General features: G+C 41.5%; 1 protein-coding gene across 5 annotated transcripts in view; it reads right to left on the bottom strand.

Annotated features, from left to right (window-relative positions):
- Positions 1-18,976, bottom strand: part of GCN2 (protein kinase family protein) — a 75,883-nt gene extending 56,907 nt beyond the window's left edge. For 4 of the 5 annotated variants that reach the window (XR_013584881.1, XM_078591448.1, XM_078591450.1 and 1 more), the window contains exons 1-12: positions 18,846-18,976; positions 18,552-18,728; positions 18,410-18,481; positions 18,265-18,324; positions 18,072-18,177; positions 17,787-17,885; positions 16,240-16,653; positions 9,230-9,364; positions 9,064-9,150; positions 8,887-8,970; positions 8,621-8,732; positions 1,878-1,995 (exon numbers count right to left, since the gene is read on the bottom strand). Coding sequence is in view for 4 of the 5 variants with exons in the window: in XM_078591448.1 (XP_078447574.1) it covers positions 1,878-1,995; positions 8,621-8,732; positions 8,887-8,970; positions 9,064-9,150; positions 9,230-9,364; positions 16,240-16,653; positions 17,787-17,885; positions 18,072-18,177; positions 18,265-18,324; positions 18,410-18,481; positions 18,552-18,670 (1,406 nt within the window). In the remaining variant the exon portion in view is untranslated. The remainder of the gene's footprint in view (positions 1-1,877; positions 1,996-8,620; positions 8,733-8,886; positions 8,971-9,063; positions 9,151-9,229; positions 9,365-16,239; positions 16,654-17,786; positions 17,886-18,071; positions 18,178-18,264; positions 18,325-18,409; positions 18,482-18,551; positions 18,729-18,845) is intronic. The other variant, XM_078591449.1, reaches the window with a different exon arrangement.
- Positions 18,977-22,019: the final 3,043 nt, after the last annotated feature.

Here is a 22,019-nt window from a genome sequence, read left to right on the forward strand (position 1 = left end):
CATGGCTGTGCGCGCGTGGATTCGACATTCTCTTGCTTTTTGACTGCCCATGCCAGCCTGCAATTTTGTTGTTTATGCCCCTGAAGTTGACTTCGGGGTCTCTCCACACTCTCCAAATGTATGATGTGCGCTTGAAGGGTCCCCGCTCTCCAGTCTAGGTCTCGCACTACCACCTTCTCTGCACAATAGCATTTGTCCAAGCTTGCCCGACCACCATAATGGTCCCCCTATGCGCGTGCATGTGGCCCGCCATTAAGCTGCGCCTGCGGAAGCCTCCTCTCTCTCTCTCTAGATCTTCTCCTCGCGCCAGGCCTGTGAGCAAGTCCAGCGCAATGGAAAACTTCTGGGCTGGTATCCTCGCACTTGAGTGCTTCACGGCGGAAATCCCCTTGACTGGTGTCCCCAAGCCAGCGATTCCTTTCCCCCATCACGGTTTTCTTCATGATGCTTCTCGCGCCAGCTCATCACACCGAATCCCCTAAAGTCTTCCCATCGTGACCCTTCGCATCACAAACCCATCGCGTCAGAAAACCTCACCACGGAAGCCCTAGCGTTGGAAATCCTCACCACAGAAGCCCTCTTGCCAGCTCAGCCCATCAGGTCCCGACTTTTTTGCATCGCCAATCCTACAAGAGTTAGGGAAGGTGAACCTACAAGTGTTCTTCTATTGTTTCTAAAGTAATGTTCCAATCCTTGTGTCAGAAACTCCTATCGCAGAAACCCCCTTGGCAGAGGCGATCTTGGCTGATGCCCTCTCAGCCGAGATCCTCGCAACAGAGAACCTCGCGATGGGACCCCATCCCGCCATTTTGTTAGCCGCAACGGCTGACGTCGCGTCGGTCATCGCGCCATCCCCAAAAAAAATCAATCCACCATCTTATCTTTTGGCTATAATGGACATCAAGTGCTAAGTGCCACCAAACACACAATTCAAGCAGTAAAATCTCCCCATTTACCAGGACCCAAGACTCTCGGGAACCATGTTATCCCACATTTCTTGGTATTTCTGTCGTGTTTTGTAAGACTTCTTCCAGAGTGGTCCCGCCACCACACTCCAAAGATAAGGATTGGACAAGACAAAAACTCCTCTTTCTTACCGCACTTAGCACTTCAATACTGGTTACAGTAGTTACTGGTCCCCAACCCCTTCTTCTTTCAGCAGATCAGCTAGCATCTAGCAGATACACCTCAGGACAGTGTTACAGTATTAATAATCAGGATAGTGAAGTAAAAATCGAACATACAACACTTCAAGAGATTTAAAAAGTAACGTGAAGATTGTAAGTGTTATGATTTAATGGGGAGGTTCACTGATTCGTCGGGTGTTCGTCCCTTGTTACAGTTCAAAAAAAAAAAAATTTATTTAATGCGTCAAAGATTCATCCGATCACCTGATGTCAAAAATTATGAAGAAGAAAGCTATTTTCAAGAATCTGTGAGAGAAATTTTAGCTAGACCTGGTAGAGATCAATTGTAAGGGGACCTAAATTATTTATTCCCATGTGGCCTTCACAACAAATGCGCTGGAAAAATCCTATGAATGAGTTTATGAATTATCTAGATATTATCTCCTATAAGCAGTAGGGAGACAGAAATGGAACATTACTTCAATAAAAAATGAAGAACACTTGTAGGCTCACCTTCCCTAGCCCTGAAACAATCAAAATCCAGTACCACTGACCCTTCATTATATGGATTAGAAAAGTATGGTCAGGAGGACTACTACCAACTGCCTACATTACCGCCCTTATGCAGTGGAGGAATTTTCAGCAGATGAATTGAATGTTTAAATATGGTGGAACAAGTTTTAATCATTACAAGATTATAAGATAACACCAATATGCTATGCAAAGTAATTGAATGTTTAAAAAGGTTACCTCAAAATTTTGTCATTGACAGAGAGGTTTTTGTCCTTGAGGCGAATCTTTTTTACTGCATAATGCCGTCCGTCCAATTTGTTCTTACACAGTACAACATGACCAAAACCACCATGACCTAAGAACAGAAGGATTCAACAATGACTACATGCACAGATATTACATCGCAACTGCAATCATCAGTGAAATAAAATACCACAAAAACAATGCACTAAATTGATAGGAAATAGAAAAGAAACGAAAACTAAATAACATAAGCAGTACTCAACGACCAAGGAACACTTTCATGTGTATCAATGACTACAAAACCTAAAGTCCAAAGAATATTTCCTTACATCTCAACCAACACAGTCAGTGTGAGAATGAAATTACAAACTAGAGTCCAATTCTTTTTTTTATTTCACTAGAGTCCAATTCTTACAACTGAAGAACACCTTCGATAGCTCCCCCCAACACCCAGCCTTTAATTTTCCCAATTTCCTTTGCAATAGATTGTTTATTTTTCACTTTATTTGGTTCAATCAGGATACAAATTTATTTTTTTTCAAACATTAAAAGGGATGATCACCCACCAAGTCAGTGGGTGATTGTTAACTTCTTGGATCGAATCAGAGTAACTGGCGGAACCAGACAAGAGAAGAACAAGAGAAATGCAATATTTTCATTCAACACAAAAACAGTACAATTACAATCGCATACACTATGATTTATAATCGCCGTATAACGGCTAGTTTTTCTAACGGCTAGTTAACGGCTAGTCAAACTAGCCGTTAGTTGTAGATAGTGGGCTCAATAGGGCCCGATATGGAGCAAAGTTGAGCCCGATAATGATTAAGATAAAGCCCAATATTTCGGCCCATATCTTCAACACTCCCCCTCAAGCAAAGGAATGTATATTCTTCATTCCAAGCTTGGATCGTAGATATTGTGTTCGCTTGATTCGGTAAGCCTTTGGTGAAAATGTCTGCACACTGTTCTTCTGTGTTCATGTACTCTGTCTTCAGGAGTCCTTGTTCTAAGTGGTCTTGTATATAGAACCGGTCACTATTTACAAGCTTCATTCGATCATGTTCAACCGGGTCGTGTGCTATACTGATGGCTGATTTATTGTCGCAGCGGATGACAATTGGCTTTAGAAAAGTGATCTTCAAATCTTCTAGCAAGTTCTTGATCCACATTGCTTCATTGATTCCTTTTGACATGGCTCGAAATTCAGCTTCCGTACTGGATTTTGATACTACACTTTGCTTCTTGCTTCTCCATGTAACCAAATTCCCTCTTAGCATTGTGCAATATCCAGTAGTAGACCTGCAGTCAAGTCGAGAACCAGCAAAGTCAGAGTCTGTGTACAAAACAAGATCAAGCTTACCTGCTTTCCTGTGTGCTATGCCGAGTCCTGGTGTTCCCTTCAGATACCTGAGGATTCTGTTAGCTGCTTGAAAATGAGAGCTTCTGGGTGAGTGCATAAACTGACTTAAACATTCACAGCATAGCATATATCTGGTCTTGTATGTGACAAATATAATAGCTTTCCAATTAATCTCTGATATGAATCAATTTCTACTTTAGGATCACTTTCATTTAGACTTAACCTATGATTTACTTCTATTGGTGTCTCATTTACATGACAATTCATGTGTTTGGTTTCCTTTAGAAGATCTAAGATATACTTTTGTTGTGTCATCAAAATACCCTCACTAGATCTTGCAAATTCTATGCCTAGAAAGTAATTTAAAGGTCCTAAATGTTTAACTTGAAAATTCCTACTCAACTGTTCTTCAAGATTCTTTATCTCTTCTATATTGTTCCCAGTAATTATTATATCATATACACATATACTATTAAGATGGTTAGTAAATCCTTGGAATGGTGTTTAAAAAACATAGTGTGTTCCCCATTACTTTGTTTATATCCTAGTATTTTCATAGCTTGGGTAAACCTTCCAAACCATGCCCGAGGTGATTGTTTTAATCCATACAAAGCCTTTCGAAGTCTACATACCTTTCCTTTGTTGTATCGATCTTCATATCCTGGAGGAATGTTCATGTAAATCTCCTCCTTTAAATCACCATGTAAAAAAGCATTTTTAATGTCCTACTGGTTTAGTGGCCAGTCTAAATTAACTGCTAAGGATATTAGGATTCTAATAGTATTAATCTTCGCAACTGGGGCAAACGTTTCCTGATAATCAATCCCATATGTTTGAGTATATCCTCTAGCTACCAGTCGTGCTTTATATCTATCCAAGCTTCCATCTGATTTATACTTTATAGTGTAAATCCATCTACAGCCCACAGAGTTTTTATCTCGGGTCGATCAACAATTTCCTAGGTATTGTTTTGTATTAAGGCCTGCATTTCTTCATCCATTGCTTCTTTCCAACTAGTATGTTTCAGTGCTTCTTGTGGTGATTTGGGGATAGCTACTTCTTGAATTTTTGTCAAAAAAGTCTGGTATTTGGGTGACACTTTTGCATAGTTTAGATACTTTGCCATTGGATATGGTGGAAGTTTCACACATTTCCGAGTACCCTTTCTCAAAGCAATTGGCCAATGGGTCTCCTCAGTATTAGTTGTTCCTTCAGGTACTCCTTCAGGTACTTCTCCCCCTTCAATGAACACTCCTTCACCTTCATTAGATGATTCTCCCCCTTCACCCAAATCCAAGGCTTCAGACTGTTTAGCCTTGTTTTTCCTCTGGTAATATTTTGGATATGGTGTAAGTTGCAATGATGGTCTAGTGTTTTCACCTACATTCTCTGTCCTAGATTCCATCCCCTGTTCTGTGCTTTGTGAAATATCCTGAACAAATGTCTCTACATCATTTTCAAATACCTGGTACCTACTTATAGGTTGTTCAGATTCACGTTCATGTTGTGAATCGAGTGTTGAATTCTCACTATGAAGTATAGAACTAGTATCTAGATGTGATTCTGTTCCCTTTGGTTTGTAATAAAAGGATTTTTCATCAAATATTACATCCTTGGTGACTATGTATTTGTGGGTGATAGGATGATAAAATTCATATCCCTTTTGTGTAACAGAGTATCCTACAAATACACATTTCAGCCCCTTGGTTGACCACTTATTCTGTTTATGTGCATGATTATACACATAACCAACACAACCAAAGATTTTAGGGGGAAGACCAGTTTTCAGTCTCACATTTGGATAATATGACTCAAGTAAGTCTAGTGGGATTTTGAAGGAGAGACTACAAGATGGCAACCTATTTATAAGATGTGTAGAAGTCATGACAGCAAAACCCCATAAATTTTTAGGGACATTCCCTTGAATTAATAGGGTTCTTCCTTTGTCTACAATGTCTCCTATTTTCCTTTCTGCTACTCCATTTTGTTGTGGAGTATATGGACATGATGTTTCATGGGCTATTCCTTCAGACATAAGGAATTCAGTAAGTTCAGTATTGAGGAAATCTTTGGCATTATCTGTCCTTAGTCCCTGAACTTGATCACCAAATTGTCTTTTGATGAGGTTACATAATCCTTTTAGGTTCTTAGTAACCTCATACTTATGTTTTAGCAAGAAAATCCAGCTGTATCTACTGTAATCATCAGTGCACACTAGAAAATATCGGTGCCCTTGTATGTCTGTTTGAGACAATGGCCCCCAGACATCACAATGAATGATTTGAAAGGGTCTTTGCATTCGGGTATGACTTGGAGGATATGTTCCCCTTTTGAATTTTCCTAATTGACATGCTTCACAAACTAATTTTTCAACAAGAATGTTTTCAAAGAGTTTTGGGTACAAATGTTTAAGAAGGTGATAGGACGGATGACCCATTCGTTGGTGAGTCTCTATAATCGTTTCCTCAGGAGATATCTTCACTGCTGCCACCTTGGATTTATCTCCTGGGCATTCCATGGGTAAGTAGTAAAGACCTTGATGGACTCTAGCTAGTCCAGTCCTCCACCCGAGCTCCTTATGACATAAATAAGCATCCAAATTATCAAAGAGAATATTATACTCCTTACATCTTGCTAGTTGTTGTACTGATACTAGGTTTATAGATAATTTAGGGACATATAGCACATTTTTTAACTCACCAATAGGTTTAACGTTCAATTTTCCTATGCCCATTACTGGAAGTAAGGTACCATCGGCTGTTTGAATGTATTTACCAGGACTAACTTCTCCATATGTCACAAAGAGCTCCTTTCTAAATGACATATGATCAGTTGCTCCTGAGTCAAGGATCCATGCTGTAGATGGATCCTTAGCAAGTAAAGAGATATTATGAAATATTTCTTTCATACCAGAGTTGACTAAGGAGGCTGATCCAATGACTGTTCCAGAATTGATGAATGACTTGATACTTTGTAGTTCCTGCATCATCTTCTGAAAGTCTTGGATTGATGGTGTAGTACTCTGTGGATCAGGATTTATACTTCCATCTCCTGCTTGTAACATATGAGCTCTGGCAATGTGAGGTGGCTTGCCATGAAGCTTCCAGCATTTGTCCTTCATGTGTCATTTCTTTTTACAATAGTTGCATACAATGTCGTCCTTGCTTGGCTTGTCTGAATCATTCTTCTGTTGATTCTGAGTTTTTGCTGCATACGAGGTACTTTCAATAGTTCCTCTTGTGGAGTTGAGTCTACTTTCCTCCTGCATAACTTTGGACACAGCCTCATCAAATGTAGGCTCATCTTTTCTGTTGTAGAGTTGACTTCTGACCATTTCAAACTCTGGTCGAAGTCCTTGTAGGAATTGACACAATCGGTTTGTTGCTTCATGAGCTCTTGCTACTGGATCAGAGGAGGGTGGCCTGCAATGATCCAGTTCATTATGAATATCCCTTAATTTATTTGAGTAGGTCAACACATTCATGTCTCCCTGCTTGAGAGTGTAGCATTGTATAATCAGATCAATAATTCTTGCTCTGTCATTTTTCTTGGAATGATTTCGATGAATAGCCTCCCACAGAGTTCTGGCAGTTCCATAAAGTGAATATTGAACCAACTGTTCTGCAGAGATGGAGTCAAGCATCCACCCAAACACATACTCTTCCTCTACTACCCATCTTGGATAGTTTGGAAGAGTCTCTGGTGGACAATTTTCGGTAAGATGATATACTAATTTTCTGGGCTTGAGGGCTGCTTTGATTGTCCTTGCCCACAATAACAGATTCTTTCCATTGAAAATATTACATTTAGCAATAACTGGAAGTGTAGTAATCCATCTATCGATAATGACAATTTGATTTCCCGATGATGTTATTGCTGCTTCAGAGGTGACCTTAGCCATGTCCTCTACCATGACTTTCGCAACAGATATTCTGCTAAGAACTAACCTTCAACAGGCTTGAACAGGTCCTCCCGGAGGATGACGTTGATGCTCAACTGTGACTCCAGATGTTTACGCAGTAGGCTCTGATATGCTGCTGTTCTGAAAAACGAAAAAACCTCCCAAAGGAAGACGAACAGTCCTCTTATAGTCCACTGGAAGATGGACGGTCTTCCCTAAGGAAGACAAACAGTCTTTTTAATACCGCCGCCACTAGAAGATGAATGGGCTTCTCAAAGGAAGACGAACAGTCTTCTGGGAAGACGAACAGTCTTCTGGGAAGACGAAAAATCTTCTGGAAGACGAACAGCCTTCTGGGAAGACGAAAAATCTTCTGGGAAGACGAACAGCCTTCTGGGAAGACAAAAAATCTTCTGGGAAGACAAACAGCCTTCTGGGAAGACGAACAGCCTTCAGTGAAGACAAACAGCCTTCTGGAAAACGAACAGCCTTCTGGGAAGACTAACAGTCTTTAAGGAAGACGAACAGCCTCGAAAACAAATGGTCCTCCCCAGAGGATGACCTTGCCATTTAAACAAAAAACTCTGAAGAATCCAGCAGTCACGACTGTGGCTCTGATACCATGTTAACTTCTTGGATCGAATCAGAGTAACTGGCGGAACCAGACAAGAGAAGAACAAGAGAAATGCAATATTTTCATTCAACACAAAAACAGTACAATTACAATCGCATACACTATGATTTATAATCGCCGTCTAACGGCTAGTTTTTCTAACGGTTAGTTTGACTAGCCGTTAGTTGTAGATAGTGGGCTCAATAGGGCCCGATATGGAGCATAGTGGAGCCCGATAATGATTAAGATAAAGCCCAATATTTCGGCCCATATCTTCAACAGTGATCACCCACCAAGTCAGTGACCCTCTCAGTAGAGCCTTACAGGATACAAGATAATACTTTTCCCAATGTTTTTCCAACCACTATCCACCACCAACACAAGGCTCCTATTTCAATCTAAGAAGTTGCCGAAAGGCTATCACCTGGTATCTCGCCATTAGGGGGTGATGAAGAGAAACGGCGATCATCAATCTTCATGACTTTCCTTTTTAATGTTTTTTTCACCATACCACGACAAAATACGAAAACAAATGTTCAGGAAAGGTGCATGCGGTGGATTAATTTTCTAGCCTCGGAGACAAGGACGTTCTTTTCGATGGCACTCAAAAGCCAACTTCTTAAGGAAACTTCTATAGATAATCCCTGACAAATCATTGCCCTAATACAGACGAAGGTAAAGGGAAGAAATAAAGTTTTCATGCCTTTTATCCAAGTAGTGACAAGAATCAGTAGGAAACACACAAAGAGGAAAAGATAGAGGCTATCACTATGTCAGAGTTTATAATTCATGGAGAAATAAAAAGAGGTTTGGCGAAAATACTGTTAAGCTTTTGGATTTAACATAACTAATTTGATTACCAAGTGGGCTAAGTTCTTCAAAATCAGTGAGGTAACGAGATTTTAAACCAGCAGGAGCAGCTGTATTGGCATCACTAGTAATCTTCCAGAATTGAGATATCCGAGAAGATGCCTGAACAGAAAAAAATCAAAGAACATCAATGGCAAAAATACTCCGTTTCTGCTTTGACATGATCTATTGAAAATAATACAATTTTCATACATAACAATTGGGCGTTTCTTGCGAACAAATTTCATGAATAATGAGAGAAAAGGCAGATACAAACCATATAGGGCCGAAAAGCATTCTCAAAGGCTTTATCAAAAAGTGATGGCTCACGAAGTAAATCCTTTCCCCACTCGGACAGCATCTGATCCAGCTCAACATAAATAATTGGGTGAGACGGATAGATAGATGAAGCAAAATTACCAATCCCCATGGGAAAAATAAAGAAAAAACTTACCCCTAAATTGGACAATTCAGATGCAATGTCAGATGAAGAAAATGACAAAGGTACTTTCGATGAAGATAAGATGCGTAACAAGTGAACCTGGAAAACGAATATCCACTAGAATTGGAAGCAGAAATTTTATAGCATAGTTATTGAACCAACTGCTAATTTAAAATACCAGAATGAGATCCCTCCTCGCATTTTGTGACTTATCATCGTCAACCAAGAGCTTTACAGAGGCTCTGATGGGCTCAGACATACATTCTGCATCATGGACACACAGTCTGTTCACCTTACTTTCCAACTCAAGTTCCTGCCAGGACAAAATTAATGGTTCAACCCAAGCAATGTTGGATTTCTGGAAAATTATTTCACTCGAAGACACATTCCGATTTATGGAGGACATTTGAAATTAGGGTGATATCCAATTTCAAGACTATAATGGAGTTCTATGACAAAGTCATGCTTTAAGACCTTTTGACTCATTCATATCAGTAAACCACATAAACCATTTATCTGTAGAGAAAAGGCCATTAATCACATATCCTTGAAATGTCTGGCTAATCTGCTGAGACTCAGAAAGGTTCAAATATCATGAACAAAAAATGAATGTATGATATTTTTGATATTTGAACCCTTACGAGTAGACAAGATATTATTAGAGGAAAAGTCAACAAATGAATGCAGCAATATTTTTTCCTTTTAAATCTGAGATGAAGTTAACCCAATATTTATTTTATCAGTCCCGAAGTCCTCTATGGCCTTAACTGGCAAACAAAGGAGGATCATTACATAGGGAAAGAACTCTATCACCCCTCCATAGAGATCACCAAATTGAGGGGACTCAATTCTCAGGGACTGGAGGGAGGACAGGAACAGCAGGGACACAAAAGGAAAATACTACAGAACAGACTTCCCTCCTTACCCTATGGCCAAACCAAACCCTTAGGAACTCCCTCCTGGCACATCCCATCGCAACAGGCGGACAGAAGAGGGGCTTCCCAAATCAAAGTCGGTCAGAGTAGAGAAAGAGAAGTCAAGGAGATGAATGTGCAAGACCCACCAATTGAGAGTCTGCGAGGCAGCAATCGAGTCGAGGCTATGTCAGAGGCAGGAGCTCCAGTAGTTGGCGAAATGAGATGTGTCCTTTCAACCCTTCCCAGGTGAACTCGAGGGGAATAGCACAAAGGACCGACAGAGCAGCTCAAGAAGGCAAAAACAAAGGGTGAGAATCATGCTACTTTTGCTAGCTTGCCATAGGTCATTACGCTCGAGACTGCAGAGATCCGCTGACATGTAGGAACTACAAAGGACTTGGACCCTGACAGTCATCTTGCCAGATGGCCGGCCACAATGCTTCAAGGAAGAAGATTCCAAGAGTCAAAGCGCAAGGGCAAGATGTAAGGACCCCACTGGAGGGACTGAGCTGAAGGGGAGGGCGAATGCACACACAGTCTTTCCAAGAATGTCCACTCGATGAAGTGGTAAAGAGACCCGGGAATATGAAGAGTTCAAGAGCGAGTTATGGAGGAAATTCTCCCGCTTGGGAGAGGCAGAACTTTGGAGATTGGACACAAGAGATCTCTCCTTACGGGAGGTGTCCATGGCAGCATACATGTCGGTGTGTGGATGGACACAACCAGTCTCCAGGAACGGATAGATAAGATGGCTTTGTATACTTCCCAGTGATGGGACTTTCTACAATGAGTCTCAGAAGATCATCTTGGAGCTTCGTGGGATGCCAATGGGATATCAGGTTCATACTTTAGTAGCGGTCCTAGTTAGACCCTTAGGTTGACTACACCATTTATTAGCAGCAGGTTTGGACTATGGAGAGCTGAATGTTGCAATACTGGAAGTTGACGTTGACAGGGATTTCTCACCTCCACATTGGCTTATGCTACAACAACCAAAAGGTTAGGGTGTTAGTATGCCACCCCCATTGGCACCGCCACCTGATTTGCGAGGGGCGGAGGCAAGGAGCTGCCCGAGAAAGGCAACCTTATCAACTGAGACGCAGCAAGGGCATGCTGAAGTACCAATGAAGTATGTCGACATCCCACAAATGTTGGAGGCTCCACTAATGGCAGAGATGAGTAAACTAAAAAATCCAACAGGACAACAAACACTAACAGAGAGGACCTCAATGAGACCATGGCATCTTGGGCGTCTTCAATGACACAACCTTCACTAGCAAATAACACAACTGAAGCATAGCGACCCTAATGCCCAGCAGAAGACTAGACGAAAGTATATACATTTACAAGATGAGATGGTCATCTTGGATGCCAAGCATCCTACTGGCAGGACTGAATGTGTGGGAGTTAGAATGGTGGGAGGAACCAAGCTCGGAGCAAGGAATAGATAGCAAATGTGGCACCTAATTATGAAGAGGGATATTTTTGGCAAACTCATCCATTATAGAAGAAAAAGATGGTTTCTACAAGAAGAGACGGGCGCAATGGTGTGTCTGGTAGCTGGGAAAGGAGGTTGCCTACATTTTCCAAGGAATCGGGCAAGGCAGATCAATTATTGGAACGACATGGAACCCTAGAGGAGCAGCCCACTGTTGAGGAAAACACAAAGGTGCAGCATGAGAAATGAAGGGAGCAGAGGTGGGACATGAAGAGGAGGCAAATTCAACCCATGGAAACTATGACTGAAAAGGCAAGAAGCCCATGTACGAGACGAACATTGAGATGGACGACTGTACAGCAGTGGATGAGTTGGTAGTCAGATGCAGCGCGGAAGAAGATAAGGATTCCAGCTCTCAGATCCAAACAATAACAGATGGATCAGGATACCAGCAGGAGTAGAGCAATGAAGGGCCTGATCAGATACGCCCATAAAATGCATATCATGGAATGTGTGAAGGCTTTGTGATGAGCGGAGAAGAGGTATAGTGGGGAGATACCATTATTATCACACTTGAGGTGGTAAACCCTGAAAAGGAGGGGCGACTTTAATATGACACTTGAGGTGGTAGACAGACCGAATGGAGCAGGAGGATAGGACTTGGGATCCGAAGAATTTAGGGCACTTATTGTAGAGGCCTTTTTGAAGGAAAGGTGGCCAGGGGATTGCACATACACATGGAAGAGCTTGGCCGGCCCTACAACTCTATCTAGGCTGGATCAATTTCTATGCTTGGTGGAGCTCCTTGAACAATTCCTGCTGGTGGATGTGTGTTCGCTTCCTCAACCTTTGTCAGACCATACTCTGATATTTTGGCATTCACAAGAGAACCTTGTGACCCACATTTTAAAATGGACAGATCTTAGCTTCAGGAGGAGGGCTTCAAGGAGGAGATAGCAAGATGGTGGACAGCAGGTCTACCACAGGGGTCGACCACTGTAAACCTGAATGACAAAATTGGAGGCCTACACAAATACCTCTTGGAATTGAGAAAAAATATAAGGGAGAAGAGAAATAGAAGGAGATCCAAAGCTTTAGCCAAAATCAGGGTCTTGAATGACCTAGAAGATGTCAGATGTTAATCACAAGGAAGCACGTCGTAAACATAGAGAGACAATAGCAGAGGGGGATAAGAAAGTGGAGATGGATTGGAGACAGAGGTAGAGAAAACTATGGCTAAAGGAGGGAGATGCTAACACAAGACTCTTTCATCTTATGGCAAATGGGACTTTTCAAAAAAAAAATCTTATGGCAAATGGGAGGAGGCAAACAAATCAGCTATTGAGGTGGATGCAGGAAACCAAGAGTATGTCAGTACCAAAGCTATTGGCAGAGCGCTGAAAGATCGCTTTAGGAACTTCTCACGGCAAGCGTCTAGACACCAATGGAGGTGGAGCATAAGAGGAGCAACTAGATTTAATGGGGAGAGCTAGAGTGTCCTTTCTCAAAGACAGAAGTCCTAACTGCAATCTGAGAGATCCCAATCTTCTTTAAAAATGTCTTTTGGGGGACGACCAAGAGAGGTAATCGCTAAGATGGAGGAATTTCAATTATGAGCAAGAAAAAATAAACCTTGCTTATTTGGTACTTCTCCCAAAATGTCAAGGAGCCACTGGTGTGGGAGATTTTCGGCCAATCGTACTATCCAACTCATTATCTTATCACAGCCAAGGTCTTGGCCAACTGGTTTAAGGAGGCGATTGGCGATCTGGTAGGTCATTTCTAATCTGCCTTTCTTCCTAGACGGCAATTGATCGACAGTGCAGTTGTGTTGAGACTCTTCGAGAATGCTACGATTTGATTATCCGAACTTGGCACTTCCTTCGATCGTAACAATCCACGATGATAAAGCACACCAAGTCGAAGGAAGAACGCAGTGTAACCGCAAAAGTATAGATAGAGCTTGAACGAAATGTAGAGTTAATGAAGGAGAGAAAGATGAAGTTCTCGGAGTACTATGGTAAACAAACTGAGAACAGACGATAACACAGGAGAGCCCGGAGCGATGCCTCCTCCTTGCAAGAACATCAAGAGCTGGATCAGCCCCTCCGCCGACGAGAGAATCTCCCCGTAACCGCTTCTGATGAAAATTGCCTTCCCCCTTTGTTGAGATTCCTTTTATTCACCCTTCATGTTTCCCGCCTTCATGCTGCTGGGCATCCATGGTCCAGGCTGGCACGTGACTCAGCTTCTTTCCTTCTTCTTTTACTTTGATTTGTCCTTGGTAAGTCTTTAACAAGTTGTCATATCAGAAATCTTGACCACGTGGAAAAGAAAGAAAGTGAGAGGGTTCATGTGGAAAGTAAACTTTACAAAGACATACAATTGCCTTGACTGGGACATCTTATGGGCTCTTTGCGGCGCTGAAAATTCCCAACCGAATAGGTGGGGCATACAAAAAGATGCATTAGATCCCACTCTTTCGCGGCGCTAGTGAACGGACACCCCGAAGGAGGCTGGATTCAACCTCAGCGAGGGGTTACACAATGATGCCCTCTAGCTCCACTACACTTTGCCGTGGTCGTGGATGCCCTTGCCATCAGCACAACAGAGGCTTGCTTCAACGGGCTGCTGAAAGGTTTTCAGACCCCCAGTTTCCCAGCAGGGATCCCTCTTCTGCAATCTGCTAACAATATACCACATTTTTCATAGAATGGGCTGAGGAGGAGGCTCAAAACCTATCCATATTGCTAGACCTTTTTGCAGATTGTTTGGGACTACATTTTTTTTTGAATTAAAGATGGAATATCACCCGAAATCGGTGATCAACCCAGATTAATGATATACATGAACGTAAAGTACACGACCAGCATGGTCCTCTCCAATCAATCCTTCCTCCCAAACCAATATGTAATGAGGCTCTCTACATCATGTAACACACTGTCCATCGAAACTGCCTTTCCCTTGAATACCACTTCATTGAGGTGAAGCCATATTGCCCAAATAACCGCAAGGACCTTTTCCCATCCCATCTGTCCTCTGCCTGCACTCCCCTGGATTGAGCCCCAGCATGCCGCATCAGAAGACGCATCCACCCTCGTGAGCTTCTGAGGCCTCCATATCGCCTGAGCAAATGGACATTCAAAGAAAAGATGCAAACAGTTTTTCTCTTCTTGTGTGCACATGGGGCACTTGGAAGATGTATCCAGGAACATATGTTTTCTGAAGGCTATGGTCATAACTCGTCTCCTAACCCGGAGCCATCCAAAAATCCATACTTTAATTGGAACCTTCTGTTTCCAAAGCGAGCGGCACACACAAGTGGTAGAGTCTGCTTCTGTAATACTCTCTCAAATCTTCTTGTATGCCTCTCCAACCGAAAAAACTGTGCCTTTCCACTCCCAGCCATCACATATCCTATTCGAAGGACGCAATTGTGCCAAGGCCTGCTGCATGCTCAGCCATTCATCCTCCCTCTGGTCAGAAAGACTCCCATCTAAAATCAGGTTCCACGCAATGTCCCAACAATCTCTGACCGAAGCTTGGGGATTCCCTGCCAGTTGGAATAAGCACTGAAACTCCTCCCGTAACTTTCTGCAAGCCACCCAGTCATCTGTCCAGTATCGGAATATAGATCCATCCCCTAGACTGGGTTCAAAAAATCTCTAGACTAATGGGAAGATGAGCCTCATGCCTTGCCAGAAAGGAGACGCTCCTCTGAGGGGGACCGTTTGTTCCCAATTCATCTCTGTACCATAGCTGTCTCTTACTACCTTCATGACCATATCTTCCCCTGCCCCCTTGATCCGGCCTGCCCATTTTTCCAATAATGCATTGTTCATGTCGTGCAGGTATATCACTCCAAGCCCCCGCATTCCACCGGTTGGCAAACCACCTCCCAAGAGACCCGAGCAGCTCCTCTACCATTCCCAGCGTCCCTTCCTTTCCAGAAAAAAAATCCTCATCTTGACCTCCAAGCGCCTGCCAACTCCCTGAGGCAACTAAAAGACTGATAAGTAAAACAACGGGATGGCTGACAGCACCGATCGTAGGAGTACCAGCCCGCCCCTTCTCGACAACACGCGGCTTTGCCAGCCGTCTAATCTCCTCTCCACCTTCTCAATCACTGTATTCCAGTCTGTATTCCTGAGTCTTCCTCGTGTAAGTGGCGTCCCTTGATATTAACCCCGTCTAATCAGTCTTTGTTGGTTTCCGATTATCGCAAGAGGAAGCCTCTATTTTAGAGCCTTGGGACACCTAGTGATTCATTTCCCATGAAATATCTAGGTCTGCCATTGACAGGGGTTCATTTCAAATCCGTAGATTGGCATCTAGTAGGGGAGAAGATAGAGTGGAAGTTGGAGGGGGGGAGGTGGGGGGAGGCTCCAATTGATTCACATTTATGACCATAACCCTCAGAAAAACATTGAAGACAGAATTACTGGCCATTTTAGGCCCTACATGTACTTAACAATCATATATTTTTATCTCATCGAGAGGGTCACCGACTTTGAGTGATCTCCCCTATCTTTGTTTCAAAAAAATGAATGAAATGCCCCTAGTGGGCGAATGGCTGAAATGCTCCAAGATAGTACCGAGGTCATATCAGAGAGAGACTTAAATAAAAAAATCAATTGGAGCCTAACAGTAAGCAAATATTTTTTTTTGAAGAAACAGTGAACAAATATTAGCATATAGAATTAAGCTTGAATAAAAGATAAAAGACTATTATGTGAATAATACTACCAAATAAATATGAATCTGAAATGATCTTTTGAGATAAAGAATAAGATTATTAAGGCATCAAATTTACAAGAGAGAAGCTGAAACTACCTTTCCAGATGTATCTTCATGTAAAATATTTTTCAGGGTTCCTCTTCTAAATTCAATCTCAGAATGTGCACTGCCTGACGAACCCTCACTGCCTAGATCAACCTCATATTGGAAATCATCCAAAAGTGTTTCCATAACCTTCTTACCAACTGATTTTTCTTTTGTAATTCTTTGTACAGCGTTTGTTGGTCCTCTTCCAAAAACAGGCGTGATTTGCTCTCTAGGAATTTTAATCTCCCTATCATCCAATACATGTTTCTCAAGAAGCTGATCCCACGAACCACCACCCATGTCACTATAAAGGTCATATGAACCATGAACGAACGTTCCGGCAGACAAAAGACATCCGGGACTTAAACATTGTCCATCGTCAGCATGCCAATTCTTGCCAGTACCAGAATCAAAATTAAGAATCTGCGAAATGGAAACATAAGTTGACTTCATTTATTTACCAATCTCTCAAAGCAATGAATTTATGGATTAAATTAAAGTCAGTTGTCATGGCCACATCAATGAAAACTGGAAATTTTATTATAAGACAACCATAAAAAACAAGAATACAATGGACACCAAATTCCTCAAATAACCATGCGCTGAATTCGTCCATGTTTCAGCAAGCTGTAGCAGTAATAAGCAGAAAACCCTGACCAGAGTGACCATAAATAAATAAACATATTAAGGTGCGGAAGATGGGCCCTTCTCTTCATCTTCTTTTCTCTTAGTGAATGATTTGTCACCCATTTAAAATAGCAAATAATCAAGTCACCTATTCATTTTGGGTCTTGTTGGAAGTTAGGGCATCCTTCATGCATCATCAACTCTGATGCATCAGAGAGCGCGCACGGTTTAGGGCGTAAGATGAGAGGGAGAGAGATTTTGGGCAACAGAAATGTGAATCCACGTTGTTTATTGAACCGGGGGATGGGGGGTGGGGGAGGGTGTTCCCCTTTATAAGGTACATAGTAGGTTAGGATCGTCAGATCCGAATCCCAGTTCTTTACTACGTTTAAAAATATAGATGTTAGAAGGGCATAGAGCTAATAAAAGACAGAGGATAAAATAAAAAACTGGGAAAAGAACAATATGGATGGAGCTTCTAATTTCTAACATGCCCGGTTACAAAGTCTTCCAGATACCCCATCTGATCTACTGTTTTTTTTTTAAATATAATCCATCCCATGTACTGTTACCTGTGATATTATTTCACAGCCTCCATTATATTTAATCAAATATTCGTTTCTTGCTTTCCTTCGCCATCCCAATTCTTCCCTTTAGACATTACAATAATATCCAGCACTCCACATTCGGATGCTCTTCATAGGGAAACAGGAAAATGCATAAAATTAAAATGAAATGTGATTAACATGAGAAGAATGCCATTTTATCTGATCCCAAGGAACAGGAATAAAGTAAATATATCAACCAAAAGTATTCTTTCAAAAAAAAATCAATCAAAAGTAGGTAGAGAGAATCTTTAGCCACAGTTCTATGTTTTTGAACAATTTGGTATAGCATAACAATTCAAAAACACCCAGAAATTTCCATGCCTGAGATTCAATTCTAGGAACAATATCCGAAAGAAACTCTTGCGCAGCTTCGACAAGGTTAAAGATCATCACACGTCCTTCTCGAGCGTTAAAATTTGCCTGGGAAGAAAAATTGAGAAGACAAATAAGTGCCCGAGTAAATATGATTCCAAGAGAGTGTCTGAGCACCCCAAAATTTCTACCACAGGTTCCAACACATTAGAATTAGATGATCGAACACTACATAACGTGTAGAAAACAAGATTAAATATACATAAAAATAGTTATGCGCAGTCAAACTACAACCTGATCAATAAGAAGCGACAGAAGTCGATCAACGTCGTCCTTCGTCAAGCCTTTCTCCGGTGAAATATGTAGCTTTGGACACTTATATGGGTACCCGGGCAAGCATCTGGAAATAGCAAGAAACTACATATCAAGAGGATGAACTGACGTTGTACTAAAACACACAAGGAGGAACCAGTCCACCGGCATCAACCTCACGGAAAGAACTGCGGAAACTCCTAACTCGTCATTTCCCACGTCGTTTGTATGCGGCCTATTTTCCCAGAAACCACCCACAATATAAATGAGGCCTCTTCGCCTTCAATTCAACTTTCACGTTGAGAATTTGATGTTTATACCTCAGATTTATGGTGAATTGAACATTGGGGGATTCGGAGATAATCCTAAAATCTTCCTCAAAAATTGCGGACCTTAAATCAATTGAAATGGTTAGTAATTCAATTGAAAATTGGAGAGCTAGTGTAATGGAAAGGAACTCACAGAGCGGTCAACTCCTCGGAGAGAAGGCCCGAGTCGTCATCGGCGAGAGAGGACCTGTCCTTGCCGACTGCTCTCCCCTTGGCTCGGCGGCCACCACTGCTGCGTTTCTTCTTTCCCATGCCCACCTAATCAGCCTGTTCATTGAGATTCATCATCCAATCGATCGCCACGATGAACCTGACATTCAAGACGAGAATAACAACACAATGAACATTCGATCGTGGAGGTAATTCTCGCAAGCATTTCTCTATCATTGATCATGGCGGAAGAAGAAATTCATCGTTAAAAACGTACCAATCAGCTGACAGATACTCCGTACTCCGCGCGCACAATCAGAAACTTGCGATCAAAGCTCGTAAACTCGGATCATGCTGCCACTTCTAGTAGAGCAAGCCGAGGAACGCACGGACCTCGAACATACTATTTCCAAGGAAAGTTCATTTTTTTAGAAGGTTACAAGCATTCTTTTATAGTTCCGGAACGTCCGCGACGTGAACGATAGACGGGACGCAAAATCGTCCCGTCCGACGTCTGGAGTCAGTGCAGGGACGCGGAGGGGACGGTTTTTCGTCTGAAAATCGTCTCGTCTGGACGTCTCGGGATGAATTTCCGTCCCGACTTTCGTTCAACCTCACGGACGGGACGATTTTTTCGTCATGGGACAAAAAAACCGTCCCGTCCGGGTCCCTGCACTATAGTTTATTGGCAAAATTAATAAGGAAAATTACTGTGTAAAACAATATGTAAGGGTTCTGATAATTCTCAAATATTCAAATGAATTGGGCCATGGAATGCGAAACCTAGTACACTATCATCTGGGATGGGGACAGTTGGACGGTTAGAGGGTGCAGCATGGTTTTCTTCGCATCCCCTGGCCCAAGTGTTTGCCCATCCGATATCCAATAGCGGAAAACCAATACCCTATAGAAATCTGGGCAGTTTTCCCTAACTGGAAATCCCATACTTTGTTGGATATCGAATATCCATCCAAGACCGGATATTGGGAAAGATATAACAGGCCTTCGGACGTGGCAGATGCTGGTACTAGATGTTGAATCCAATATTCGATATTGAAATCTGATATCCGGTTACTGGATATCAAAATCCATACCAAAAATATGTTGCCAGATTATGATATCCGATATATTGATACTGGTTTAAGAGTAGAGGACGTATGGTCCCATATGGAAAAATGTAAATTTTATTGTAGTGGAAATAGTTGTGGTCATTTAATTGTTGAAAAAAATATTGTGCTCTACCCATTGCTATAACTGGTTGTTAGATGGGCTGAAAAAGCGCTCCTCTGTGAGGGCAATCTGATATCTTTTGTACTGGGCCAGACTAAGTATGAACTTATAAATAAAATATTAATTGAAGTTCATTAAGAAAATTAAAAAATGCTCAAAAAAATAATATATATAGGTCCCAATATCTTAGCTACGGATCATAAATTATTCAAAAGATATTTCTATTCATATGTATGATATTAAAAAAAACCCATATACGACGTCGATATCCGATATCGTCATCCAACCTTTGAGACGAGGACGGATGCCAATATCAGGGTGGATAATGGTATCTGATATCGGTACTCTAGCAACCGAGCTCCGATATTGTCATCCGGAATCAAGATATCAGGATATCAATATGGACAGATATCGGATAGCCCATTTCTGACATCCAGTTCAGCATTCGTCCTGATATTATCATTCAATGCCTACTGACATCAGGAATGAAAAACGATAGACATTCTGAATCAAAGAAGTTTTAATTTTTGGGAAAAAATCATTAAATTAGAAATTTAAGACATTCATCCTATCTACCATCCAAAGCATATGGAGGAGATGGTTATGTCTTATTCAACGTCTGAGGCAGTAGACGTGACAGTTTTTTTCATCTCAGGACAAAAGAACTGTCATGTCCGTATTTGTGCACTATATTTGTGAAATTGGGGACAAACGAAAAGAGATGAATGATGGAATCGGATAATGCCACTCTGTTATTCAGATGTCATAAGAGTCAACGGTTTAGTTACGTTTTTGTGTGAGCGCCTAGATGACATAACAAACGAAGGACAGTAGTAAATATTGAGTAAATCAGTAATTAGATGAGAAAACAAATGTACAAGGTTCATGGATGTAGAGACCAGTGTTTCATCTGATTGTTTCAATGTTCAATCATTAACATCATTTGATAGATCAAATACTCTCCTCGATCATCAGGGGCTAATATTCGATTTGTACTCGATCCACCCATTGGGTGAACTCAACTAAAATGATTCGACTCAAATATCCCATCCAATTTGATTCAAGCAGTCCACTTCTAGTCGAGTCAGATCAAAATGTTTGATTAAATACCAAAAATAAATTAACACCGGGTGATAGCTCGACGTGGTGCTAGGATCCAACTAGAAATCATTTGAATGTCAACTAGGGCTATGAGGTTATCAATTACAGGTGAAAAGTGGTCCAAAGAGACGCTGATGCATGATACATTGTTACATCACCTCCACAAACCCACATGGTACCAAGGTCAAATCAAGAGAAGTTATCAAGGCTAATCTGATGAGGTTATTCATATGCAATTTTTTAATCATAGGAAGGATAAAAATACTCTTGGGGACACTTTTCACCAATGTATATATGTATGTATACATATTTGTCATATTTGACCCTGGCCTATAATTTTAGATCTGATCAAGCTTATCCAAAGGCCAACAATTATGGAAATAATTAGCATAGGACTTTTTTTTTGAAATTTTGAACTGTGGTCACATGCCCATGCTGTGGTCACCAACGAGGACTTCCCAGGCGATCACCCATCCTGGTACTGCTCTCGCCCAAGCACGCTTAACTTTGGAGTTCTAATGGTATCCGGTACACTAGTGTGCTAATACCAGTGCTTGTAGCATAGGACATACGCTTGAAATCAGATGGAATCCAATGGCGTGGAGTAAAATAGAAGCGCTCTGATGACTTTTGGGCATCAAACTACATATGAATTATCTTGTGTTTGCTCATCTCATTGTGGCAGATTCCCTATGAGAAGAACTTGTCTCTGGGAAAGAACATTATATGGTCCTATTTATCTCATTCTCAAATTTCTTAAGTGGAACATTGAGCTTGTTGCGGATAGAATTGTATATTGTCAATATTCACTGATAGAATTATGTATGGTCAATATCATTTGATGGCGACAACGTCAACACAACTTATGCGGACACGCCGCTGCCGTCGCCATCCACCTACGCACGCCCTGTCATGCGTCATGACACGTCGTCAACGCCAGATCAAGAACTGCTCTTTGACGTGACATGATATCACGTCCTCCACCTTTATTTTTATTTTTATCTCTCGCATTTCCTCTTTCCTTCAAGGCCTATATATATAGGCCAATGTTGCAAGGAACATTTGGCAAGTTTTATTTCAAGAATTGAGTTTTCTTCTTGGAGGACTTGCCCTAGCCCTC

This window comes from Wolffia australiana, chromosome 20 (assembly GCF_029677425.1).
Source record: "Wolffia australiana isolate 7733 chromosome 20, ASM2967742v1".
In the NCBI taxonomy this organism is placed as follows: Eukaryota; Viridiplantae; Streptophyta; class Magnoliopsida; order Alismatales; family Araceae; genus Wolffia; species Wolffia australiana.